Source organism: Rhyacophila brunnea, unplaced genomic scaffold (genome assembly GCF_057557595.1).
Source record: "Rhyacophila brunnea isolate RB1 unplaced genomic scaffold, BYU_Rbru_1.0 scaffold_3, whole genome shotgun sequence".
NCBI lineage: Eukaryota > Metazoa > Arthropoda > Insecta > Trichoptera > Rhyacophilidae > Rhyacophila > Rhyacophila brunnea.
In genome coordinates this window covers 57,018,267-57,045,133 of record NW_028232965.1, presented here as the reverse complement: position 1 = coordinate 57,045,133, position 26,867 = coordinate 57,018,267, and the positions used below count along the sequence as shown (strand labels likewise).

The window sequence follows — 26,867 nt, the reverse complement described above, 5'->3', positions numbered from 1 at the left end:
TGTACTGACATTATTTATTCCCAAGCCCCCAATTTTTTTCTGTCAATATCTACTGCTTACAATACGTTGATTCACTCTTATTCTTTTGACCAATTCCAATCCTAATAGGATCATACGGAGTGGCTCAGTTAACTTAAAATAACTATATAATTACTTACTCCTACCCCATAATATAGTGATGTTAATAATTGTAAAATTCTATAAAATTAGCGTTTATTAACCCATTGAAGACAGACAGAAAAAGAGAAAAAAGTGGACGAACAGCCAAATTAAATTTTGTAGAAAATTTAACAAGGGTTTACTAAAACTCCTACAACTTTTATATTAATTAAATGATTAATTTAAATATTTTTGTTAACATAAAATAAATGCATAACTTGTGTAGGTTCTTCTACACTTCAATTTAAAATCATATTTTTAAAAATGTAGGTAAATTTGTAGAATTTTAAAAAACGTCTAAAAATAAAAAATCACTTGGTCAACAGCGGCGTTAGATTGCCGCCGATTGTCTCTAATGCGTTAAAATACTCTGATCATCTCTGACCAGTTATCACACAATGTGTTTCAGCAAAATAACAATTGTCATGGAGATAGTTGTTATGGTGAATAATAATATAAACCCTCTAATGGGCGATCGTCTTAGCAGCAATCTCCTCATACTTTCAAAGATATATCTACGACCCCGACCCTGTTAAAATTCTTCCCACTATAAAATTGTAGTCAAGATATGACAGTTCTAGAATTAATTTTCAGTTGTAGCTATATAAAATTTTTTAAAAATACATCGGAAAATATAGGTGATCAAACAGTGTTAGAGGTCCTGCATGGCGAGAATAATGTTATGTAGAGCGGTGCGGGCGTCACAGTCGGGGAAGTTGGAGAGGACAAGGGAAGCAGCCGTGCTGTGTTCCCGTCGAAGGTTTCGTGATAAGTCAATGCCTGGACCTGCCATCACCTCCCTGTGGAGCTGTAACCACACACATCACCTTAGTACTCTGACAACATTCTCCTAAGCCAATAAATCTAATCAAAATACCTAGAAGGCTAACCGAGCATCAATGAAAATTGAAGCGATTTAGAGACAATATTCACTACGACAATAGCGAGTATCACTAAATCAATTGATTTATAAATATACAATCAGACTTACAGTTTCATAATCAACATCGTTGACGTCGTGTCGTCCCGCCTCTATGAGAGAGTAGAGCTGCGGTTGGTCGGCGAGAGTGAACATGACAGGGGCGCTGACGAGCGAAAAGGGGCCCGAGCACGGCCCCATAAACGGCTCCAGGTCCAAGCACGCCTGCCAAGCTAAAGCCAGGTGAGATCCAAACAAGTACGCCTACAAAATAAACAGTTAAAGTAACTATTACATCATCATTCTTTAAAGGAATATTTACTATTTTATTACATTATAATCAATATTTCTTGTTTTATAATTTAATTTAATTGAGAATAATTTTAAATCAATTCAATCACCTTCTATTTTGAATATAATATGAATTATAATTACTTACACCACGAATGGTGAAAAAAATATTTTTATTTTTATATTCACTGTCTGTTTCTGAGAAAAGTTCTTATAAAATAAAAACAGTGGTAATTGCTTCATTATTTAATCATGTCTTAGTAATTCAAAATTATTATAGGTAAGTACCACCAATAATACCACTATAGGGCATTTCTGGAACGTTTTTAGTGTGGTACATTTGGTAACTAAGGTTGACCAATGACATTAATATGGACGAAGCATCTAGAAAATAAAATGACACTCACTTTGTGTCGGGTCTGCCGGATGGCGAAATTCATATTTTAATATCGGTATCCTACGCTCAAATGAACATTCTGCTTGTAAGCGGTCTGGCGACACCGCTGGGTCTGCCCATACAAAATTTCTGACTGTCAGGTTTCGACTCCACTGTTATTATTGTGTTACAAAATGCCAATGTGCCTAGTTAAAAATTGTAAAAAAATCTACTAAACACTCCAATCAAGATGGGATATCACTTTTCATGTGTTAGTATTATTTATTATTTATAAAATGCCATTTTAAGATATTGATGAATGTTTATTCAATGCAATTGAATGACAGGAACCATTGGACAGTCAGTCGCCTGTGATTCGCTGGGCTCACTTGCGTCTAATCTCCGAGAAGTCGTAAGTAACCGAGAATCTGTTTCTAACGCAATGAGTCATGACACTAATACGCCATTACAATAAAGGTTATATTACTATAAATTCTCGAAGCTTGTATCGCATAATGGAAACGGATACGTCATATGGTCACGTGACATCTACCTATACATCTGTGAATGATTTTCATGTACAATTTCTCGTGCGCGCCGGGTATGAAGTGAGTTGTCCATTTAATATGTCATTGAGGTTGACAGATTGGATTGTTTTCACTTTTCGATGGTCTCAAATGGTAATTTTACTTAGGCGATTGCAGTAGTATTTTTGTTAATGTGATGATCGCATGCGATCAATCAGAGGAGTCATTATGTACGGAGATCTAGACACAAATAAAATATTCCACATGTTTACTATCAATATAATAAATTTACTTGGAACAAGTTAGTGTTTTCCTCGTACGCTATGAATCATACTGTTATGAAAAAAAAATTACTGTAACAAAGAATAAATTAAAAAGTGAAAGTATTCCATGCGAGGGCATTGGCAATGATGACTCACGAGCTTCTGCTGTTCCCTGGGCTGCTTGGCTAGCAGCAGAGCGCCTTGACAGCTCTTTCCCAGTAAGGTACCGGCGCTCAGCTCATGGCGTGCTGTCCACTCAGGTCCCGCATGCCCCATCAACTCATCAACCCACAGCGGTTCGTGGCGACAGTGCCATTCTATTATTTATTTGAAAACAAACATGTCGATAAATTTCAATAGAGCGGTTAAATCTAATATCTTTACATTAATAATTGTTTCATAATAGAACGGTAAAAACAAAACAATGATTCGGTTCGTGGATTGTATGCGTACGAATACGTATACCATAGTCAGCGCTACGGGCACACTGACTGCCAGGTAATTAGTAGCACTAGTAGGGCTAAACATCCGCACACACACCATCGACCAACCAAATTATTGTTTTGTTTTTACTGTACTACTCTTCATACTATTCAGTCAATACTTTGTGCGAGAAACTTTCTGTAACTTAAATCACCACCATCCGGTGGCGAAGAGTGGAGGAAGGCTGTGGAGATCCGATATAAATAGTGCACACTAAACTTTGTCAGTCGAACAAACATATTATTTGTTTTCATTGAACTAAGAGCCCAATGCACAATTCGTACTTACTAATTTTTCCTTAAGGAACCGAAAACCATGTGGTAACTATAGACTAAAGAGTTATGAACACGTCGCCTTCTGTATCCATACAATAACAAACTATCATTTTGACAGTAAATTTTACAGAAAAAACTAGGTCAAGTAGGCAGTGCACTTTCCACTGACAGATGTCAAAATAAAATTGCGTGTCTATATAACAGCCCATACACAAAAATTCACTTAAAAGATTATCTTAATATAAATAAGATAATATATAACATACTAATTATGCTTCAGCCCAAAGAATTATGAAGATTAATATTTGAAGATCGATAAACGTTTCGTTCGACGCTTGACACTAGTGTTACCATGTTAAAAAAATATATTACGGGACCTGTGAAATCACGTATAATGACTGATAATAGATACATAAAAGTATTATAATTAAATATTAATTGTGTTTATGACAGACGGTTGTGCATTGGGCTCTTCGACTACAAATTGCAAATTGTGTAATTTTTAAACTTGATTTTTCTTGAAATTGAGAGGTAGGATTAATCAGTGGCGAACACTCCATACTAGGCGATTATTTAAAGCCTACCTTCTTAAGAAAAATATTTTTTAATTTTATATTGACATATTCAATAATATAATCACATATAAATATATTCAATATGCCCAACAACATCTATCGTATAATTGTCATAATAATTTTACGATCTTTTCCCCTATTTCAATAAGCACCATTTATGGCATGTCTTGAAAGTTGAAAAAAATAAGCGTCATCTCGTTTAGCTTCATATATTGCATGGATTATGTTTCCGTGAATCGAATTATTTTTTTATATGAAGTTTGTTTCTCATAATTTCAAGACGTCTGCGGCGGCCCATACAAATCGATAAGCTATTTAAGGAGCGCTTACATATTACGTAAGTGCCCATTTATTCAAAATAATTAATAAGATAATTTAAAAAAATAATTTCTTTGGAATTCAATCACATATAAATATTGATTGTTGTTAAAAATATAAAATAATTTATATCGTGATTTTTATTTGTCAGTTCGTTCTTTCGACTAAGACAATTTATTCAGTCAGTTATGTCAGTTGAAATCTGATATTGTACCTAAGTCTGTGTTTTAAATATAGAAGTATTTTAAAATGTCTAGTTTTACAGGTTAAATTATAAATTGTTATGGAACAGACACACAACGGATTTTTTCAAAGATGACAATATATTTTGAGCGTACCTTGCGTTTATAAATGTTTAGGAAAATACATAATTCAAATTAATTGCTTAAAGCATATAGATAAAGAATCTGACGGAGTGTTAGAATATATTTGAAGGTTTGTTATGCAACGAAATAATGATATCATTTCTCAAAGGAAAATCAAATGCATAATAGTCATCTCAACATCATTAGATAATTTCGCTAAGTGCTAATTAGAATACTTTCTTCTGATATAGACAGAGTACTCTATATAAGTATATAATATGGGCAGGTATTTACATAATGATTGGTTGTCATCCAACACAAACAATTGCTACAAATCTGAAATTTACATTGTTTGAAAACATAAATTTTGAGATTAAAAAAAAGTTAAAATTGTGAGGTATATTTATTAAAATAGCCACATACTTAATTTAAATCAACCTTGTACCCGATACTGTAGACAAATGATATTGGTTAGATGACATTTATTTAAAACCAAAAATATTGACTTCACATCATATAATCAAATTTACTTTAATTTATCAATGACTACAGAATTATTAAATGACTGTAGAATGCAAGTTTTGTTATTACTATTTTCATGATTAAATGGATGTGTGATAAACTTAATAAAAACCTTTCTTCAATACATACATACCTACATATTATAAGAATAATATTATAAAAATGAAAAATTTTGATGAATCACATACCTTTGAGAGGCGGCTCCACTTTATCGGGAGCGGGTCTCGAGGGAAGAGGATTGTTTTGAGTGTCCCGATCTCCAATGAATTCAGATTCAGTTAAGTCTCTTACGGCTGCAGTTATCAGCAGTAGCAACTCTTGATTTCTGCATTGAAACAATTGCAAAGTTTTACATGTACACAAATACTATACGACTAAAAAAATACCCCGTTCAAAATTAAATGACCTAATATTTTCTATTGCTCAAAATATTAAATATCGTATTTATAGATTTCTGGGTTTTTACCATGCGTACTTCTTTCTTCTTTCCTCGACGTTTCGAACTCGTTGCAGAGATCGTTTTCAAAGAGATATGCTATGATGAAGTGTAGTGTAGGTGTATGAATGAATGTGAACGTCAAATGTGTCCTGTGTCCATCGAGTGCTTGGTAATTGCTGACATCGTGTAGTGTTTAGTTGGTATGTCCTGTCGTGTTCACTCACACGCTAATAAGGGAAAAGGTAAGAAAGAAGAAGTACGAAAGAAGGTGAAAACCCAGAAATCTATATAACAAACAACTGTGAAAGTCTCAAATATTCTACTGATGTGGACATTTCATGTAAATATGTTGGAATTTACAAAGATAATATAAATTATATTAAATTCTACAGATTGATAAATATTTTGGTTGTGACACCATCTTCTAGAGAGAAAAAGGATTAATTGTTTGGATTTCTCTGTGAATATGACAGTATGCGCCGCCCATCTGTTCAATAGACAGTTTTTAAAGCCACTAGTGGATAAGACTAAAACCAAAATAATGAAACTACACAAGAAAGGTTGGGTTTTAATTTGAGTTACGGCGTCCTTGTGTAGTAGAATCAGAAATCAGACGAAAACTAGACTACATTATTTAAGAACATCCTTAATGTGTTTCTGATAAAGATATTCAGAACACCTAGTGAAATACATTAAAAGTAAGCTCAAAACAATATTGTTAGATGAATAATAATGGCTATGTATTTTGCTGTCATTCTTGAGCGTTTCCTGAACCAAGAAACAAAAATGTTCCCGACAGATAGATACATGTCTGACATTTATTTGCCTTATAATCGGTGTGAATAAATAGTTCAAAATTTATCACTGTAAAGAGCAATGCTACAGAAATTTCAAAATTGCAAACACGTCACACGCTGTCTACAAGTGACACTTTCCACGGTTTCGCAAATAAAGGAAAAAGATGTTAACATGCCATGGTTACTGTGGCGGAAAAACGTTTTCCTGCTCCAGATGTCATTTGATCCATACTCTGTATGCTTTAGAATGCTGACATACACACCCCACAGCGCCACAGACGAAAAAACCTTATCGCCACGGAGCTACTCTAGTAGTAAAAATTGCGGTATTCTGACTGTCTCTATTGATCTCTAAATAGCAAAATATTAGGTGGATACAGACTGTAGGATTTTTTTTGGGAAAAAACTGATTGAATAATTACAAATGGTGGGATTGAATATTTTGTCCGGGATTTCAACACCTATTTATCACCTTAGCCCGGCAAGTTCCACGCAAGAGTTTCCTAGTAAATAATCTCCAGTCAGCAGTGCAATTTTGTTTCCGAAAGTCTTGTCGCCGAAATCGGGAGGGGGAGAGATGGCACCGCCTACCTGGTACGGCTGCAGGTTTTCCACACTCTTATGGATGAGATGACTCGTTCGGATCATTTCTGTCACTTCAGCCAGCGCCCTCTGGCTAATAAATAAATGATAGCTATTAACATAGACCAATACATTTAAAATTGAGAAATAATAAAATAGGGTTAGCAATTCCAATAAATTTGAACAGTAAAAACATGAATGAATAGATATATTTTATGTAGGTGTTGTGTTTTCTACATAATATGTAATCAGATAAGTACTACATACTGAATTTTATAAAAGAAACAATATATTCCTAAATTGACATACGAACACCGCTACAACATTCGTTTGGGTTAGGTATTGTATGTCGAGTTTCTACCAAAATTGAATAATTTATTATACACAAAAACCCCGTCCGCATCATACCTTTACAGTGTAAAAATATTGTATGTCAATTTCATCTTTGATTTTCTATTACTTGACTAGAATCTTCCAAATTAGATTTTCTCAAAACATACAAAACTGAACATTTATTATCTGTGACACTAACTCGTTAAAATATTGTCTAATTCTAAGTTTTAATCCTAATTTTAGTTTTGACGACAAAGTAATTCTACAACATGGATTGGGTCTGCATAATGAACTCTTAAGGCCTTGATGACGTATCTCTATCCAATGAATAAAGTTTTACCTGTGCAGTACTCCTGCTGACTTGTCTTGTTCCATATCGGGTATGTCAGGGCTATGACCGGCAGCCTTCGACACGAGCAGAACGATAAGTCCCCACGCCTGCATATTGTTTTTACCATTGTACAGAAGGTTTCTAAAAAAAATAATGAAACACTCTATTATAGTAAAAAGATAGACTAATAAAAAAATAACAACTACATTCTTTTAAATATTATTGGCATTGAAATAATGACTTTGGTATTTAATCCAACAATAATTTGTGAACTATTCCAAATAGATGTTTTGAGTTACAAACCCAATCCATCTACAGAAAGTTCTATGGATCATAATATTATAATTCAAAATAGCAAATTTTAATTGTCATAGAATTGAACATTGAAATTAGGAAAAAGGTGGCTCAAATGGATTAGTTTCATCCTTTGTAAAGGGAAGTGGCACAGTCGGCTGCGAGGGGCGGGGAGGTACACTGTTAAGATTCAACATAAATAGTGCACACTAAACTTTGTCAGTCATACTTATTTGCTTTCATTGAACTGAGAATAAAAATTGCAGATGATGCTGGTTATTTTTTAAAATTTAATAAAACCCTGCCTAACCGAACAAAATTGATAATAAATATTATTTTATCTTATGTATGATTTAATGGCATAATTTTAGATATTTAAAAGATAGATGAATATTTTTTGCTTTAAGTACTTATGCAGGGTTTACTTAACTGAATTTAAAAAATTAACCAACACTACTTGTAAATTATAGTCAATTTCAATGAAACAAGTTCAATGAAAACAAATACGTATGACTGACAAAGTTTAGTGTGCACTATTTATGTTGAAACTTAACAGTGTACCTCCTCGCCCCTCGCAGCCGACTGAGCCACTGCCCTTACAATCGCTGTTCCAGGAACTCTTAAGAAATGCTGCATCATTAATACCGTTGACAATATTTCATGAGAAAATGGAGGAATCAACAACCCTGGGTTGAGAAACTAAATCTGAAGAAGCCTCACAGTCTGATGGCATTATTGACTTTCATTATTGTAAGTTTTTTATGGTGATTTTTTCATTCTAAGTATTTAAAAACAAGGTTACATCTTATTCTGAATTTAAAACAGTAAAAGTATATGAAATAAGTATATACTTACATGGCCGAAGATATTCTTTTTAACACTACAACAGGCTATGACCCCCAATGAGAGTAGGTAGTGTAGTGAAACAGTAGTGTAATTAGTAATAGAAGAGAAACAATCACATATAAGTACCCAGGCTTCGAGAAAATCACATAAATAAATTCCGACATCACCGACAATCGAACCTGGAGCCCCCAGATAAAAGGCCAGCGCCTGACACACTTACGGTACTTATAGGTATAATGATTACATTTTTCTTTGAAGGATTTTGCATAGATTTAACTTTCTTTTATTTTGTTAACTGTCAATTCATGGTGGAACTGCATTGTATTGTTGTTTTAATTTAATAAAACGCATTTTTTTTGTAGTACTTATTCCACTTTTAATCAATAGATTAGGACCGGTTTCGTCCGCCTCAATTTTAAGTTTAAAGTTTAAAATGTCCCTCTGAGGCGGACGAAACCGGTCCTAATCTATTGATTAAAAGTGGAATAAGTAATACAAAATAATTGCGTTTTATTAAATTAAAACAACAATAGATTTAACTTAACAGGTAAGTAGTAGTTTGTGACTGAATTTTTGTGAAAAATTAATGCTATACACAAAAATCAGTGTATTCTATTTGATTTCAATTTCATCATAATATCTGATGACAAAATGAATATTTTTTTCTAATTTAATTTTAAATTGGCAACATACTTAAGTACCAATATTGTGATTTTTTATTGGTTCGATCAAAACCATTTTAACTATTCATAATCTGTATTTTGTAATAACTAGTTTTCGTGTTTTCACAATTTTATGGCAAGTTATTGCACAATTTAAAAAAAACCCAAGGTTCACCAGCTGCTCTTTACCAACTGAAATATTTTAAAATCTCATCATATTGCACATCACTGTGCACAATCTCACTGCTGCACTCAAAATAGGCGTAGGTATTAAAAAAAACTGGGTATGGGTACTCCTCGATAAAAAAAAAACACAACAATCTGCAGATATTTAATAAGAAGTTGATATGATTAAAATTACGACATACTTGGCAGTTTTCATAAGCGGATGATTACCCCCTACGAGCCGTCGAAGGTGGAGGGCCACATTTGCGATTTCGTCACTCAGCAACCATCGCAAGCTCAGGAAAGATGTTGGATATCCAACAATTTTCTCAGCCTCACTGACGGCGCGGTTCCAATCTGGTTTCGGACTTTGCTGAGGGAGGTTTGCAAAACGCAGCTCGCTCGTTGACATCAATTTCACATGAGCCATGGTAAAGTCATAGCTTTTCCTGTTTGCTTGAGTTATTGCACTGACACTGTTTCCCGAAATCGTGCTGACAACAAAACACCTTCGAAGGGCTCCCGAACTCAAACGGCTTAAACTCATTTTGAAATGTAAAAAATTACAATTCAGTCGCGATGCACTACCGAACGGATCGCCGACGAGCTCAGGAATGTAAGTGGGAAAGTTTACAGAGAAAGTTTTTTAAACAATTAACCTACTTTTAAGAATTCACGTTTGACGTATGAGTTAAGAATTTTGAAGGCCGACACTCGTTTTGCAAATTTTCAGTACACGACCAATGCGGGATTATCAAGAAAATACTCTTTATTCTGACATATTTTTTGTCACCGGAGATAAATAAATCGAAAAGGTGAATAGTTGAAAAACAATTTTTGACTTTGACAGGCGGCAAAAGTCACAATACCAATAGTTTGTGTTTGGATTACGAAGCACTGCACAGATCGGGCGTCTTGTTATATATGAATATTGTTGTTTAATAACCAGCACCTTGAAAAAATAATATATTAGTTTTTGTTGACTTGGTCATTGAATTTAGCAAGCCCCACTCACTATATATTATTAATAATTGAACAATCAAACTAAAGTAAACAAAAATAAAAGGTGAGTGTGACAGGTAAGACAGGTTACCTGTTATCTATGGTTACCCGCTGAGCAGAAAGACGACAGTTTTCTACATTTTTTGAAACTTCTTACTTACATAAATAACTAGATGTCGGTAGTATTATCGCTTTGGATAATATCATGAAAGATTGGCGGCAAAATGAAATTAATGTCAAAATCAAATTTATGTATATTTTTTTTATAAAATTTATCACTAAAATTATATTTTACTGATGAATTATATAACCGTGACATGCTGGCTTATGTTAAATTGGAGAATAGATTTTTTATGAAAATCAATCGTATTTCCCTGATTTGTTTTATGAAAATCCATAAATGTTGTTGAAAATCAAATACGTCATTGTTGAAAATAAATTCATTTTGTAAACCTTCAATAACATCGACGAAGTCATTTTTCGTCGAGACTGTCTAGAATAGAGACATCAATTAATACCACCCAAACAGATTTATAACATAATAATATTAATTGATAGGTATGTATGTGGTCGCGCGGCATAAACGTTGGACTATCACGCCGTGGATCTCAGGTTCGAATCTCGGGTCTGGCAAGTACACAATGACATATTGTTTTTCAATTTGTGTGTGAGTGAGGGGGTATGGACCTAATAGTTTGAGCAAGTGGCTGACATCCATTTCTCGTAAAAACAAAATCGAGACCCATACGATCCTATTAAGATCGGACAACGTCGAAAAAAAAATGTGTAGGTATTAACTACTTATATAAAATATGTAGTTAGATTTTCTTAAATTATTTGTTATTCATGTTCATACATATTACATAGGTACCTAGGTAATATTTATTATTGGCATAATTCAACATTCCCCAAATGGGGACCATACGGGGTGTAACAGTATCATGAGCTGAGGAGTTACTGTGTACCTACATCATTAATTATTAAATAAAAAACAAATTGTCTGATCATTTTGTTTCGCGGATAGTAAAAAACTACCTGTATAGCAATTTTCTCCATGAATCATTGAATCTTCTTTCGTCTTTCACCCTGTCACGACCCAGCGTTGGAGCATAGGGCAAGCAGAAGTTCGCGCCACTTCCCTCGATCCATGGCCAACTCTTGCACCTCCCGCCATTCCAGACCTGCATCGCGTAGATCGCTTTTATAGCACCGCTGCAGGGTGAGGGAGGGCCGGCCAAGACGATAAAACCCTTGAGGCTGTGCCACAAGGATACGAAGTGTCGCACTCTTTGGCGGCATCCGGAACACAATAATGTCCCAGCCACGAATTGCCATTGAATATTCTTTTATAAAATTGTATTGATACATCCTACCGATAGTGCAAGTCTAATTCAAAATGTTAAGTATATTATTATTTAATTATTAGTTATTAAAGATATATTACTGTCCAATATAATGAAACATATTACAATTTAATATGTATTTATTTAGTTTGAAGAACATGCAATCAGGGCCCGAAAAGACCTCCGGCTAGTAAAATCCTTGAGACGATTGCTCTATTACTATTGTAATATTATATAGTTCGTGAATAATTATTAAAAATATTTTATTCACGCATTTTTTTCATGACAGATAATTCATCAGACTACTCTGCCAGTCAGTGCAAATGGCATACTAAAGTTATTTTGTTTTCAACCGATGTATATTATTGTACTTACAGCGCTCGAAATGGAAAAGTTTACGAACCGGAGCGCTCGAAAATTTTCTGAGGATATTAACATGGTTATCAAATTTTATGGGTATTTTATAAACATAAATGTGCTAGACTTTGTGTTATATGCCATATCTAGCTCAGACGATCAAAATATTTTAACCACGAGACGGAGCGATAGCTATACAGATTCCACGAACTGGAACGGCGCTCCGGTGCGCTCCGGTCCATTTCGAGCCCTGTAGTACTTACTATCTTCAGCTGCTCTTCGCCGGATTAACCTCTTAAGAACAGTAATTATATTATAATTTAAGTAAGGTAATATTTAAGGCGTTTTGGCAATAGGTACTGACATAATTTATAGTGTTAAATAATATTTATATATTGATAGTCATACTATACAATATTATAGTACAACATTTCCTATTAGCATATTGTACTTACTTACCTATTCTTCGTTCTTCACTTTTTGTATGGCAGCCTTCTCCCCATACTACATCATCTTCTCATCTATGAATGACATGATCATTATTATTAATATAACCATGATCTGTATTAGTAGTGTAGTGAAGCCGGAGCGTGGCTGGTCGGTGGCCCAATGAACTTTTCCATCTTTAATCAATGTTATGTTACACGATATATTTTTAATCCCACGAATATGGAAATATATGTTATTTTTGACTTGAGGATAACGAGAATTTACAAAAGTACTTTCCTACATTCATAACACGTTAACTGAGCATAAAATGTGAGGAAGTCAGTCCAATTTCGAAATGATTACTGGAAAATTTATTGTCATTCTCACTTTATGAAAATCGAACCATCAACCCCACTCACAAAGGGGCGAATCTCGAGTATTGAGAGACGAAGCGGAAAAAGTCTGGAAGCTCTTGTAACTGAACTTAAACTTGTGGGCTCGCACATCAGAACTCGCCGCATGCGTCTTACGACGAATTCGTCGATGTGACGTCATCGTAAACCAAGAAACAAACGTTATCAAATGGAGCTTCGCAGATTGGCCGATGCAACTGCGACTCTGCGACCCTGCGACATGCCTCGAGTTGCATTGGCCAAAGCCTGCATGTCGATCTCGAAAAATGTCGGCTCCGCGCAAGCGCACAGCTGCACAAACGGCCATTTCTCTCCAGACTGTCGCCGCGTTCGGAGCAGCCACGATGCGGAGAATGTCGATATCGCTAGGCAGATGTGCGAGGTTTTATCAAGGAACACCACCTGCCCGTTCTCGGAAGCTTTGATTTATGGCGGTCAGGCACACGAGGCGAGTTGTGATGTGCGAGCCGGCTAACCATCGAAATATTGGAAAATTGCTTGAGCAAAACTGGGAGGGATTGGGGGATTAAAATAAACAGTTATACGGCATAAAGTTATTAATCATGACACCAGTGCATAATAATGTCAGCAGTCAAGATTCAGAGCCGTTGCAGAGAATTTCTTTTTGAACAAAATTGAAGCAAGAACGCAAAGACGAAGGATTTTTTAAAAAAATAATCTACTACCTACCTAATCGAAAAAAAATCATCCATAACGATTAAAAATATTAAGAAATTGTTTTAATAAAACATGTCCCTATTATTTATAAAAATAATAGATTGCCAGTTTTGAAGGCGCGGCGTCAAGCTACATAATTATTATTTATTTTTATGGTATATTCTGGCGCCCCCTAAATCTCGGCGGTCACCTGGGTTGCCCTAACCATGGGTAAGCCCTGCTGCTGTCATGTGGTTAGGGTTGTCAACTTTTTCTGTGAAGATTCCGGGACAAATAACTCAAAACTGAACATAATCATCATTATCAGTCCGTAGTAACTACCTAGTTTTTATGTATGAAAAATTAAATATTTTTTTATTTATTTTTTATATTATTTTATTTTAACTATTATCGAAACTTATGAATTATACATGCATATATGTATACATATATTGCATAATAATAATATAAATTATTTTTAAAATGTTATAAGTAATAACAAATTTAACGTTATATTTTTATGATTTTTTCAATAATATTTTTTCTCACTTTTTGCTTCAATCACCAATTCTTTCGCAAGTGAGTCCGTATTTAAAAAGTTCGCAAATTTTGCATACGATTCACTATGAAGTCGTATTTGCAATTCCAACTTTACTAAGTCAATACTCATGTATGTCATTTTCTCCTGGCCTTCGTCCACACACTGTTCATGTGACTAAATACTCTGAGTAAGCATTACTCGCAGGGATGGACAAAATGAATGACACAATATTAATCAGCTCGACCGATTTTTCATGCTTTCTGAAACACTCTGCCCATCGTTTGTTATCGTTTTGCTCTTTGTTCAGAGCTGGAAAAACCAATCGAAGATCTGTATATTTATTATTATAACATAACGCGTCGATGTCAATTATGATTTGTAATATATTTGGGAAAATTGATAATTCTATTGCTTCCATGTCAATTCAGAACATTCTTTATTTTTTACAATGTTTTTCTTAGGTCGTATTCTTATTTGTCCGGTACAAATCTTGCAATCGATTTTTAACTAACTTCCCGACTAGCTAAACATTTGAAACTTTTAGAATATATCAGAACACGATGCCAATGCATTTTTTATACTTTTAGCCATTTTTACGTAGAATTGAATTCATTTTTAGTTAATTCTGTTGTGTATGAAAAGTTATTTCGATACCATTATTGGTTGTTAGGGGGTCCAAGCAACTAAATTACTAAATACTATATACGTGCGTTAATATGGAAATCAATATGGAATGACATTTCATTATTCAGTATTTCTATCAAGTACAATTTTTTTGATCGTTTAAGCTAATCAAGTCAAGTTTATATGATTCAACAGAAAATTTAAAAACGTTGTAAGTATATAAAAAGTTCTTTTTATCTTCTAATTATTATTTTAACGTACGTTGGAAGAACGTTCAACGGATTTACACGATGTCAATTATTATGGAATAGTTTTCTCTAAATATCCGGGACAATTTAGTATTCATCCGGGATCATGGACAGCGATTCCAATTCCGGGACAATCCCGGCCAATCCGGGACGATTGGCACCCCTACCTGTGGTACGGTGCCTAAATGGAAACGAGTATTTTATTATAAAAAAGTACGCCGGACATAAAACTGAGTCGCAATGTGTCAAAGAACATTTATTTTATAATAATAGAATAGCAGATCCATTCCTAAATATTTTTACAGCTGTGTCGCTTGCAGATACACGATACAAAATTATTCACTATTCAGTTCACTTCAGTATTCAACACTGTTGCCAATCATACTATAATAATTATAGTACAATACTATAATTTTGAATCCGTGAAAAATGTAAAATACTATAATTTTATGCAAATATCCCAAAAATACTATAATAATTGTAGGATTCGAGAAGAAAAATGTTCCTGTACTATAGTTCTTAGAGAAATACTATAATTTTTACCCATTTGTACTATTATCAAATAGAAAAAGATGGTATCAGTGTTGCCAACAGTACTATAATTATAGTACAATACTATAATTTTGAATCCGCGAAAAATGTAAAATACTATAGTTTTATGCAAATATGCCAAAAATACTATAATTTTAAAGGATTCGAGAAGAAAAATGTTCCTGTACTATAGTTTTTTCAGAAATAATATAATTTTTACCCATTTGTACTATAATCAATATGGAAAAAGATGGCAACACCGGTGTTCACCAGTGCCATCTTTTTAAAGTGGAATTATAGTACAGAGCCTCCAAAATTATAGTATTTGGGGCGAAAATATAGTAGGTACGCGTTGTCATCTGTTGAAAATGTATAGGTTTTTTGTTTCTCAAAAAAAAATTACGGAGAATTTGAGAAACTCCGAGACCCCTTTTTATTTAGGTACCTACCTCTACAAATCAAAAATGCTCACGGAAGAATTCAAGAAATTTAATTTTAAACCAAAGTCAAGGGATTTCTTTACGTTTTCCGAGATTTTTTTTTCCAAGTTCTCCAAATCTTCTTATTGCGATTTTTTTTAAATTTATCGAACGAAATATTGAAATTTTAGTACCTTTTACATATTTTTCCCGATATTCAAAATTATAGTATTTTAGGGTATTATACTATCACTCCCCTCCATTTTGGTAAGAGATTTTTCTCAACTGTCACTTTGTGTTTTGCTTTCTTTTTTAATCGTCTGTATTTGGGATTTGGAGGTAGATAATTGATACACCGGAATTATGATGGAAAGCGGCGAGTTTATTTACGTTAATATACTATATGGTTACATTTTTTAATAATTTTATTCTACGGAGGGCGAAATGTACGCGTTCGCGATTTTGCTGCTTGTCGCGATCTGCGCGCCATCTTGAAAAATCATTCCCAACGGTTTTTTTTCTTGGGCGACGTTGCATATCTCCAACGGTCAAAGACAATGTTGCCGGCCGACTTTTAACATTATTTATTTTCGTAATCAGCGCTTTATTATTTGTTGGCTTTGATACCGATTCGGGCGTCTCCAGATACACAAAGACATCCCCAAATGGGGACCATACGGGGGTGTCACAAGCGCACCTCTCCGGAAAGGCCCGAATGGGGATCGGGCCAACTAAGGGCTGATTACGATAGCGTGTGTAACTGGACAGTGCGGCGGCTTGATAATGGGGGGTTGCATTTCTAGACGTTGAAGGATCGAAGCCCTCCCGGTACGTCGGCGGCTGGAGAGACTCGGATGTAGCACTGTAACATAGTGGTTCGCGGTTCCCAGGCCTACCGTAAAGCTGCTGAGAGAGGAGGGCGTCGCGCCCAGCCCTCTCAACACCCTCGGACCGTCGGCAACCGGAGAGTTTCGGATGCAGCACTACGCCGCTTTGTGGGCGTAGTGTTTCGCGGCTCCCCATGTCTACCGTACGGGCGGATGCTGAGAGAGGACGTCGCACCCAGCCTTCCCAACAGCGACCGTCTGAAAATCAGTCGATCCCTCGCGAAAATGCATACCGGCGCATTACTCGACCCCCTTTTTTGCTCGCTTGCCCTGCCGCGGCTATCGAATTACACGCACTACACTGATATTATACTAATATAATATGTAGAAAACTTAATTTAAGACTTAAAATGGCTTTAGAGTTTATAAAAATAATTTTAAAAATATATCAGGGCCCGAAATGGACCGGAACGCCATTCTGCCTCATACAACCGCTCCGGGTTGTAAAATTTTCCACTTCGAGCACTGAAATAACTTATTATGCATCGCTTCCAAACACAAAACACTTAAAACTAACTAATCTATGATGCTAATGGCTGAGGATGCTGCTTGGCTGCTATCCGCTGATGGAGGCTGCTTTGCTCAGCTGAAGAAGGCCGCTTTGTAGCTCTCTTCATCCTGGTGCATCTGGGCCAGGGCTGATTGCAAGGCTCACAGACACGCTGCTGTTGACGAAGAGGGCTCAAGCGGCTGATGATGCAGGGCATTTGATGCCGTTTTCCCTCGTTGGAGTCAGGGTCTTGCCCGATACACTCGTCCGTGGGCCAAGTTCGCTGGCGGATGCAGTTGGTCGGGAGTACATCGGGAGCCATGACTTCGCAATCCGGGTGTTTCTGCTCTTTTCTTCACTGGCTTGGCTTTGGCAGCATCCTCTTTCTACTGCTTTTTATTATACTTTGTTGAGCGCCACCAGAGGCAAGCCTCTGGATGTTTTTTCCTCGCCGTTTCCTATTCCGGTGTTTGGATCTCAGGGTGTGTGTCCGGGTGAAAGAAATTTCACCTGCTTCTTGATTCCAGACGATTAAAATCAAGAAGCGTAGTCCCACGTTGACTGGGGCCACTTATCACTCCCCTCCATTTTGGTAAGAGATTTTTCTCAACTGTCACTTTGTGTTTTGCTTTCTTTTTTAATCGTCTGTATTTGGGATTTGGAGGTAGATAATTGATACACCGGAATTATGATGGAAAGCGGCGAGTTTATTTACGTTAATATACTATATGGTTACATTTTTTAATAATTTTATTCTACGGAGGGCGAAATGTACGCGTTCGCGATTTTGCTGCTTGTCGCGATCTGCGCGCCATCTTGAAAAATCATTCCCAACGGTTTTTTTTTCTTGGGCGACGTTGCATATCTCCAACGGTCAAAGACAATGTTGCCGGCCGACTTTTAACATTATTTATTTTCGTAATCAGCGCTTTATTATTTGTTGGCTTTGATACCGATTCGGGCGTCTCCAGATACACAAAGACATCCCCAAATGGGGACCATACGGGGGTGTCACAATACCTGTTTTATATCATACATAGTACGCGAACCGAAATTATAGTACAAAATACTATAATTATAGTACGGTTGGCAACACTTCTATTCACAAACCATGCCGCATGCGCGTGTCACTTCGTTGCGTTCGCCGTTCAGTTGACTTCAGTTCAGTAGTTTAGTTCAGTTTGGAGATCAATAGTGAGTGGTCGACGTCAAAATCGCTCTACATTGCCTCTCCGGTTTACGACTCGCTATACCAACTGCATTTTGTGCATTTGCTATTCAATTATAAATTACCAAAGGTGCGCCTTTTATCCCTCGTGAATTAACAACTACTGTTACCAATCGTGTCTCCAATTCGGAGTGAAACAATATCGCTGTGACTTTGCGAAGTGTCAGTTATACTAACGATAAATTTTAACCAGTGTAAACAACAATAGAACAGTGTTTATAAAAAGCTCGACCACTTTTCAGCAGTTCGCCAGCAAATTATTCAATCCTGTAGGTTTTCACACATTGATACAGGTGAGTGATTCGCACATTATTTCAGCGAGATACAATTGTATTTCATAAGAAATCATTACTGGAATTATTTCATCACCAGAGGCATGTAAAACACAGCGTGATAAAGTTTTATTTATAAAAATAACAAACGTAAGTACCTACATTGTTATTTTAGATAACTTCTTACCCACACATATTACACACGTTGGTTTTAAATGGGTTAGTGATTACGGCTAGTTACATTGCATTTTGTTATCCATTTGTTTATTTTGAAGGTAGGGTGGCACGTTCAAGGCCATGTCCATGAATTAATTTTCTGTATTTTCTATTGTGATTTTGGTACCTGGCCAAATGGTGGGGTTGCGATAAGACCGGTGAATAACTTGTGCATTTACTCATTGACTTGACAAATCAGTTGCGAATGTATACGAACTGCATCCGAGTGCAACACGCACACATTTAAAAATCTAGCGATAGTCCTATCTCAAAATAATCTGTCTAGACTAGACGTTTCTCCTTTTATAAACCGCCCTTTCGCCTACCCATGCTAGATAGCTAGCAACCATGAAAAGCATTTCAAGATCTTATTTTTCTAATTGTCTATACCTATTGTAGTAGGTATTTCGGTGTTTTGTAAAAGAAATATATCTACATAATCATGGCCCCACATCCTAAATCGGGCCCCCTGGGCAGGATCTTTGGCGGGCCCCCCTACCTATCGCTAATTTTAATGTCATGTGACAAATAAAAGCGGTGTTAAAGGTAACATTAAAGGCTTTCAGTGTATTCTTAGCGATTTTTTTTTGTAGTTTTAATACTTTTGTTAAAATTATGGAGATATTGAGTATCAACACAAAACAATCAAAAACTACAAATCATACAACTTTTTTTTAATGTTTATATGTCCCTCGTGAAATAGCTCCGCAGGCGACTTTTTTAAGCCTATTACAGCAAATTTGTGATGTGTGTTTATCTCACATAGCTGATCGAACCGCCACGCCAGCCCCCCCTTGAGCCCGGGCCCCTAGGCTAGAGCCCTGTCAGCCCTCACCTTATGGGGGCCATGTACCTAATATCGTTGTTATATTGTAGGTATTATTTTAATCAATTTGATTTATGGTTTAATTTAACGAGCTTCTGTACATACGACTCCACTTAAAACAGTGATCGGCAACACTCAGCTCAAGGGTCGGCTCTTTGAACAGATAACTGCGTGTTAATTAAAATAACCTACAATACGTATGTAGTAGTTATTCCATATAATTTAATAATTATCAGGACTGGTTTCGTCCGCAACAATGGGATATTGTCAGCCTACTCAACTTGACAATGGTCCATTGAAACATACGAAAACGGTGAATGAGTACTACTAACATACCTACGTATCGTATTGTATTTTAATGAATACAATGTCTTCACCAAGAATTGACAGTCGAAGGAAGAATGATAAATACATACGTTTCATTGACTGTGTAAATTCTCTCATTGACGCTCGTATTATTAATAACATAATAAATAATAAGAAATGAAGTGACAAATTATGTACTTTATGTACGTATCAAATTAAGATTGTTAGACAGGCAGTGGTGTAGCTAGGGGCTGGGTAGCCGTCTCCGGACGCAGCCCGGGAGGGGGCGCAGAAGAGGAGTCGCGAAAGAAAGCAGACTATTTGACAAGAATACTAGTAATATGTAATTGAATATATTTAAGATCACTGATCAGGGAAACGTTTATCGCAAGAATAATAGTCTACGAATTTTTGTATATTTTAACTTTTGAAAATATTAAAGAAACGGCGACGATAACAAAAGTCTTTTCAGAGAGCCACAAAATATTTCAGTACCTGATTATTATTAAACTAAATGAAATAAGTATGTACTACATCTAGTGTTTTATTGTAATTAATACAATGTATTTCCACTGGGAATTATTGCCAGTTTACAACATTAGTGAAGAAAAAAAGTGATAGGTAAGCCAAACACAGGTGTATTTAATATTTTAAAATGTAGTATATATTATAGAAGTGTGAAGTATGTACATGCTTTGTATTAGGTATGTATGGAGTAGGGATTCCAATCCCGGGATCCCGAGCTATTTTCGATACCTATGAAACCCGGGATTGATAAACATAATCCCGACAGTTTTGGGATTGATTTTTTTATCAATTTTTATGGAAAATAAAATAAAAACGAATGAAGTTTGATTTATACCCATGTGTAAGTTGCCGATTCATTTTATTTTTTCACATAAATTAATAAAAATGAGAAAGATTGGAAAAAAACAATGCTTCGCACTATTAACAAAGTAATTCCACCATGATCTCATACGTCTTACGACAGTTTCATATTTGGCTGACTAATTAGATTAATGAAGCGGAAAGGCCATAAGTACACCATAATTTGCTTTACTATTTTAAATCTCGCTAACCCATTCATTAAGTCTTTACTATCAGAAACAGCAATCTCATATTAAATTCACATTATTATGTATATTACAATATTATTTACTCCATTAAACTTATGTATTTCCAAGATTGAACATAGATATACAATATTATTAACAATAAATGTCTTAAATAGTATACATTATACTTGATTTATTTTTGACTGATTTTATCAATGATTGGATTCCCTAGTATGGAGTGCATTGTATGTTACTATTCCGGGCGCTGAAACATCTTGCTACGCCCCTGTTAATAGTTCCAGTTAAAGAATATATAAATATGTTTCAGTCCTATTATTTTCCAATCCGAAGACTATTCCAGCACTTGCAGAATAATTGAACCGTGTCTAAATCAAAAATTATTAATAATGACAAGATGTAATTTGTTTAATCGGACCTTTTCAAAATAATGAGAATAGCTGTTTCCTAAAATTGATGAAGCCAATCTATGGAATGGAGTTAGGGTACTTAAAAATATACAAGAGTACCAAAAAAAATATACAAAAGTGAAATTTAGGAAGCGATTCAAAATCGAGATTATCGGTCCGTGTCGCGGAAAATCTTAATATTGTGTCCCGCAGTCCAGTGGCGGCCAGTGGTCTTCAGAATAGCATTTTCTGGTAGTGCGCAATGGTTTACCTTCTATAAAGAGACCCTGTCACGACCCAGCATTGGGGCATAGGGCAAGCACAAGTTCGCGCCACTTCCCTCGGTCCATCGCCAACTCTTGCGTCTCCCGCCATGTCAGACCTGCAGCACATAGGTCGCTTTTGTGGCACCGCCGCTGGGCGAGGGTGGGCCGGCCATGGCGACGGAAGCCTTGAGGCTGTGCCATAAGGGTACGAAGTGTCACACTCTTTGGTGGCATCCGGAATACGTGTCCTAGCCACGTAAGGTCGTAAAGCGTATTTTCACGATTACCGCAATCACCGAAGGCTGCCGTGTTCTCTTACCGACTTCTCAGAAGGTAAATTAAATATGTCTTTGTTTATTTATACCTTTTCTCAAAAAAGTTTTTGAACAGAATGATTTAATATCAATAAAGAAATATAAATGTCACAGTTTATGGCTTTACGCTCCGAGCGAATAATGCGTCAGCCAAAGAAATAACCGCTGATGTGTTTTTTTATTATTTTGAATGTATGAGTGGTTTAGAAATAAACGCGGGAGTTTGTATTTTCGTAACATGTTGGCGATTCATTAAATATGTTAATTGTAAAATTGTTAAAAATTAACTCGCCAACATTGTTATAAAACAGAAACTGGCGTTTTTGTTTCTAGAGTCCTTCGTTTCGTGCGCCGATCTAAAAGTGTGTAAAAAATACTACACAAAACGCCATCACAGGAACATTCGGTCACGAGTTTAAGTAGTATACAATGACCTCATTGTAATCCTGTGCAAACTGAAAATCTGTTTGGATCGCAATCGCTTTGCGCTCATGAACGGAGTATTGTTCATAATACTGCTACATGTTCTACTTCGCGAAGTGAGTGATACACGTATAAATAACAATGAAAAGTTGAGCGATGTCTTCAAAAATGCAGGCAGTGCGTAGCACTTGCATGGTATTAGAGGAGCCGCCGCTGTCCCACACATTGATTAATTAAAAGTAATTAAACTTATTTTCTTTATAATATATTCATATAGGTATATTGTTTAGTGTATACGAAATTCGTTGGAATCGTGGTAAAAAATAATATTTATGACGTGTGTGCTAAACCCAGATTTTCGCCTACGGCGCTGACAACATTTGTATGCCATGATTTTACATGCTACACATTTAAATACTGTTTTTCTATTTGACTATCTGAGCTTGGCAGGTATGTAGGTATATGTATAACAAAAACATCCTAACACATATTTTTATATTGTGATATACAGAAAACTGTATAAATCTATTAATATTTTATGAAATTTATCAAGCGCAGGTTCGTAAAATTTTCCATTTAGCGCGCTCTCTATAATATTGATATATGAACAATATACGATGTTCGGTTATTTTGGTTTATAAATAACGGAATATGCCAAATATTATCTAACCAACCTCTCATTAAACCCTGTCCAGCGTAAAAGTTTATGAAATTTGGTTCGCTCATCGTTAAAAAAGGTTACTGTCCACTTCATCAGGATGACAAGTAAAATAAAATTATCTCACGATTATTAATTTTGATAAGAAAGATAATAAAACAATATAACGCAGAATCTAAATTATGTCAATACAATTATGTACGAGTATTAGGTTTTTTATCTTTGTTTTTATTGACAATATTTTAATGCTTTAATTTTAACCGTATCTGCTTATAACTAGTTTGTATTATTATTTATTCGGTAATTAATTATGTAGTTAGGACCTTACTACAAACACGTGTTATTTAATGAATTGCATTCCTTATGTTAATTTAGTTTTTTTTTCTACATAAAGCAACCATATTAATAAATTGGAACAGCACTAGGTCAATGTGATATTTTTTTTTAAATATGAATTAATTATTTTTTTCTGATCAGTAAATAGATGGGTACATTATGGCTTCGAGAGCCAGTCCAATTTATTTTCAACTACGAAACTTTTATCTCTTCTCATATTATTATGTATGTATGTATTAGGGTTATTATTATTTTTTTGTACTAAAATAATCCATAATCCATCTTGGTTTATAACATTGCTCAGATTTAAATTATTTCATGTAGGTACTTATGCTCGGTCCACACACGCACCTCTACCGTATAGCCATAAACGCATGTAGCAGACTGCGGTAACCTGCCGCATTTAGATGGGCAACTCACGGTGCGTCTATCTATGGGGTATGCCTATGGGGTATATATAGGTAGACATGTTATTGAATGTATCTACTATTGATATTTTTTCTGATTAAATATCAGTTATTCGATACATTATTTTAAAATTTGAAAACCACTCCGTAGCAAATAATAACTACCTTTATACAGGTTATTCTGTTTCGGTACCTAGTACATAGTTTGAATCTTAGATTTAAGATTCTAGATAGCTTTTAATGCCAAAATAGGTTGGTAGGTACTATCATTTATTATAATATTATGTCTTTATTTGTATTTAATTTTGTTATGATAATATTTGTTATTAGCGACAAGGCATCGTTTAAGTATCATACATATATGTGTGTGTGCGTATGTTTATACGTTAAGTGTGTAATTACTTAAGTATCAAAAATTTACTTTTTCCCCCAAGTTGAATGTTATTGACCGTCAAGTTTCATAATATTTCAGATAGTGGCGTATCAAAAAACGAATGTATAAATAATTTCGTCTACAAGAGATAAGAACTTGCACTCAATTAATGTAGATTCTAAACAAAATTACATAATTTCTTACTTAGGTGTTATACTTACTGTAAAAATGAGTTGATTACCTACTCTTAATGGTAGATGAAGGTGTGTTTAATTAATATTATAATAGATAAATGACACAATAATATTTTAAGCAGGTACATAATAATATGTAGGTCCACCAATAAGTAAGTAATGAAGGTACGCTGATTCCACTTAGTTTTTATCGGCCCACACAATCGGCCACAAAATGCAATATCTTGCGGCGGCCAAAAGAAATCTGTAGGACCAACCGGATTCCTCCGCAGATACCGCATTTTGCAGCAACTTGCGGTACGTGTCGACCAGCTCTTTTATGCGAATCGAAGTCTGTTTTACACAATTTTATAATTTTATTGATTGGAATGGATAAAATACTTCCATCTATTGTATGATAAAACATCATAACGGATGTTGTTACAGCTACACAAACAACAAAATATTAAAGCTTCCAATCTCGACTGTTGATTACATATTAATACGTGTTTGAATACGGATTATTTTATCTTATAACCCCGCGACCTTTTTTCCACATCTCCACGGAACCGAGCAATTCTTTTCTACCTGGTCCGTTGACTTATAATTAATTACCTGTTATGTTTAATTTTCACAATTATTATACTATTGCGTACCCACCTACACTATTCTTTTGCATGGTGAAAACTATTTTAACTCCAATTTTGCCAAACAATTAATCTTCTAATTTAATTATCGATTTTAGTAATATGCGACGTGTGCAACTTATTCATTAAAATTGCATCATTAAAAACATTACATAAATATTATTTATTATCCTTCCATTATTTTCCCAAAATTGATTTGTTTATAAACAGAACTTTGTGTAGGTATATCACACCTGTTAGTAGCCCTAATTTCGTTTCCAGGTTCATGTGGAAAAATCGGATGCGGTTTAGTTCCATCAAATAAAAATTCGGAACCCTGCCTCCGGAGTCAATATATTTGTATATGTAGGTAGGTATAAGTTTATTATTCTAAATTAAAAACTCCAAAAATAAATATCTATTTTTCATGACATGCTTACTAGGTGGACCATTTATATGGATACCACAATTTGTATGTAGGTACTTACATATACCACATAGTTTAAAAAAAATGTAAAACATTACGTCAGACATTAATAAATTATTGCTAAATATATTGGAACAACTGGCTGTAGAGGCCAGAACTGTTAAATTAAATTAAAAATAATATAAAATTAAAAATAACGGGGTTCCGGTTCGAGGTTCTTAAGATAAGGAATCACGGGTTCTGGACACAAAATAATTAAGGTACCTAGTTCTCAGGGCTCGGTCCCGGTTCCATTTACAGCTCTAATATAATATATTAGCTATTTGGCAAGTGAGTTAGTGGAGAATTAATAAAACCATAAATTATTATTAAGTGTATAAATTAGACAACAGAATCCGAAATCCGATATTATTGTTTTATTATGTAACATTGTAACATTTATTCAATTCATATCTCATGGTAGTCATAGTAGACTAAGTAGTGGGTAAAAATTTCTTAAACTTTCCTAATAGGAAAAACACTCTGTAAATAGCACCATTAGTAAACGCTTAGTATTCTAACTTCTAACTAACTGTTAATTAATCACCCAATGCATATTTTATTTAGCACTTGCATGATGTTCATGTAACTCTATGTCGTCTTATCGTATAATGAAGACTAAAAGATATGACCTAGATTTAAAATAAAATCTAGAACATTTGCAGTTTTAATAACATGGAATTTACGAACTCAAACTATAGGGTCGTTATTACGTCATGGTGTCACGATTTTGGTTATCTATCACGTCCCCTCTCCCACACAGTCTTGCAGAATATTTATTCTCAGAAAAAATTGTTAGTTTGTAACAATACATTTTCTATCTATACTCTCCCCACTATCCAAATAATCACATTATAGCAGACCTTCCTCAATGCATGCCATAATATGGACGACCCTGACATTGAACATTGTGGATAAAATTTAGTACATAATTTTAATGTTTTCTAATTTTATTTTTGAGTATTTATGCCGCCCCGAAGTACGAGTATTATATTTTTGGTTTAAAATAGTTATTTATTTTTGTCTGTGGCTACAATTTTTAGTAACGGTAACCAGGGAACTCAGAAAGTCTGTTCTGTACAATTTACATAGGTACGCGATTTCATCATAAG

General features: G+C 34.9%; 2 protein-coding genes across 2 annotated transcripts in view; one reads left to right on the top strand and one right to left on the bottom strand.

The window, feature by feature from the left end:
* LOC147068598 (all trans-polyprenyl-diphosphate synthase PDSS2-like) lies at positions 1-10,536 on the bottom strand. Its single transcript, XM_085952716.1, has 7 exons — positions 9,666-10,536; positions 7,505-7,636; positions 6,722-6,925; positions 5,202-5,338; positions 2,692-2,852; positions 1,151-1,342; positions 1-967 (listed from the first exon to the last, which is right to left on the bottom strand). The coding sequence occupies exons 1-7, from the start codon at positions 10,007-10,009 to the stop codon at positions 812-814; spliced, it is 1,326 nt and encodes a 441-aa protein (XP_085808842.1). The 5' UTR covers positions 10,010-10,536; the 3' UTR covers positions 1-811.
* Positions 10,537-18,576: 8,040 nt separating this feature from the next.
* LOC147068597 (uncharacterized) overlaps positions 18,577-26,867 on the top strand; it is a 103,859-nt gene continuing 95,568 nt past the window's right edge. The window contains exon 1 of the mRNA XM_085952076.1: positions 18,577-18,924. The gene's annotated coding sequence lies outside the window, so the exon portion shown is untranslated. The remainder of the gene's footprint in view (positions 18,925-26,867) is intronic.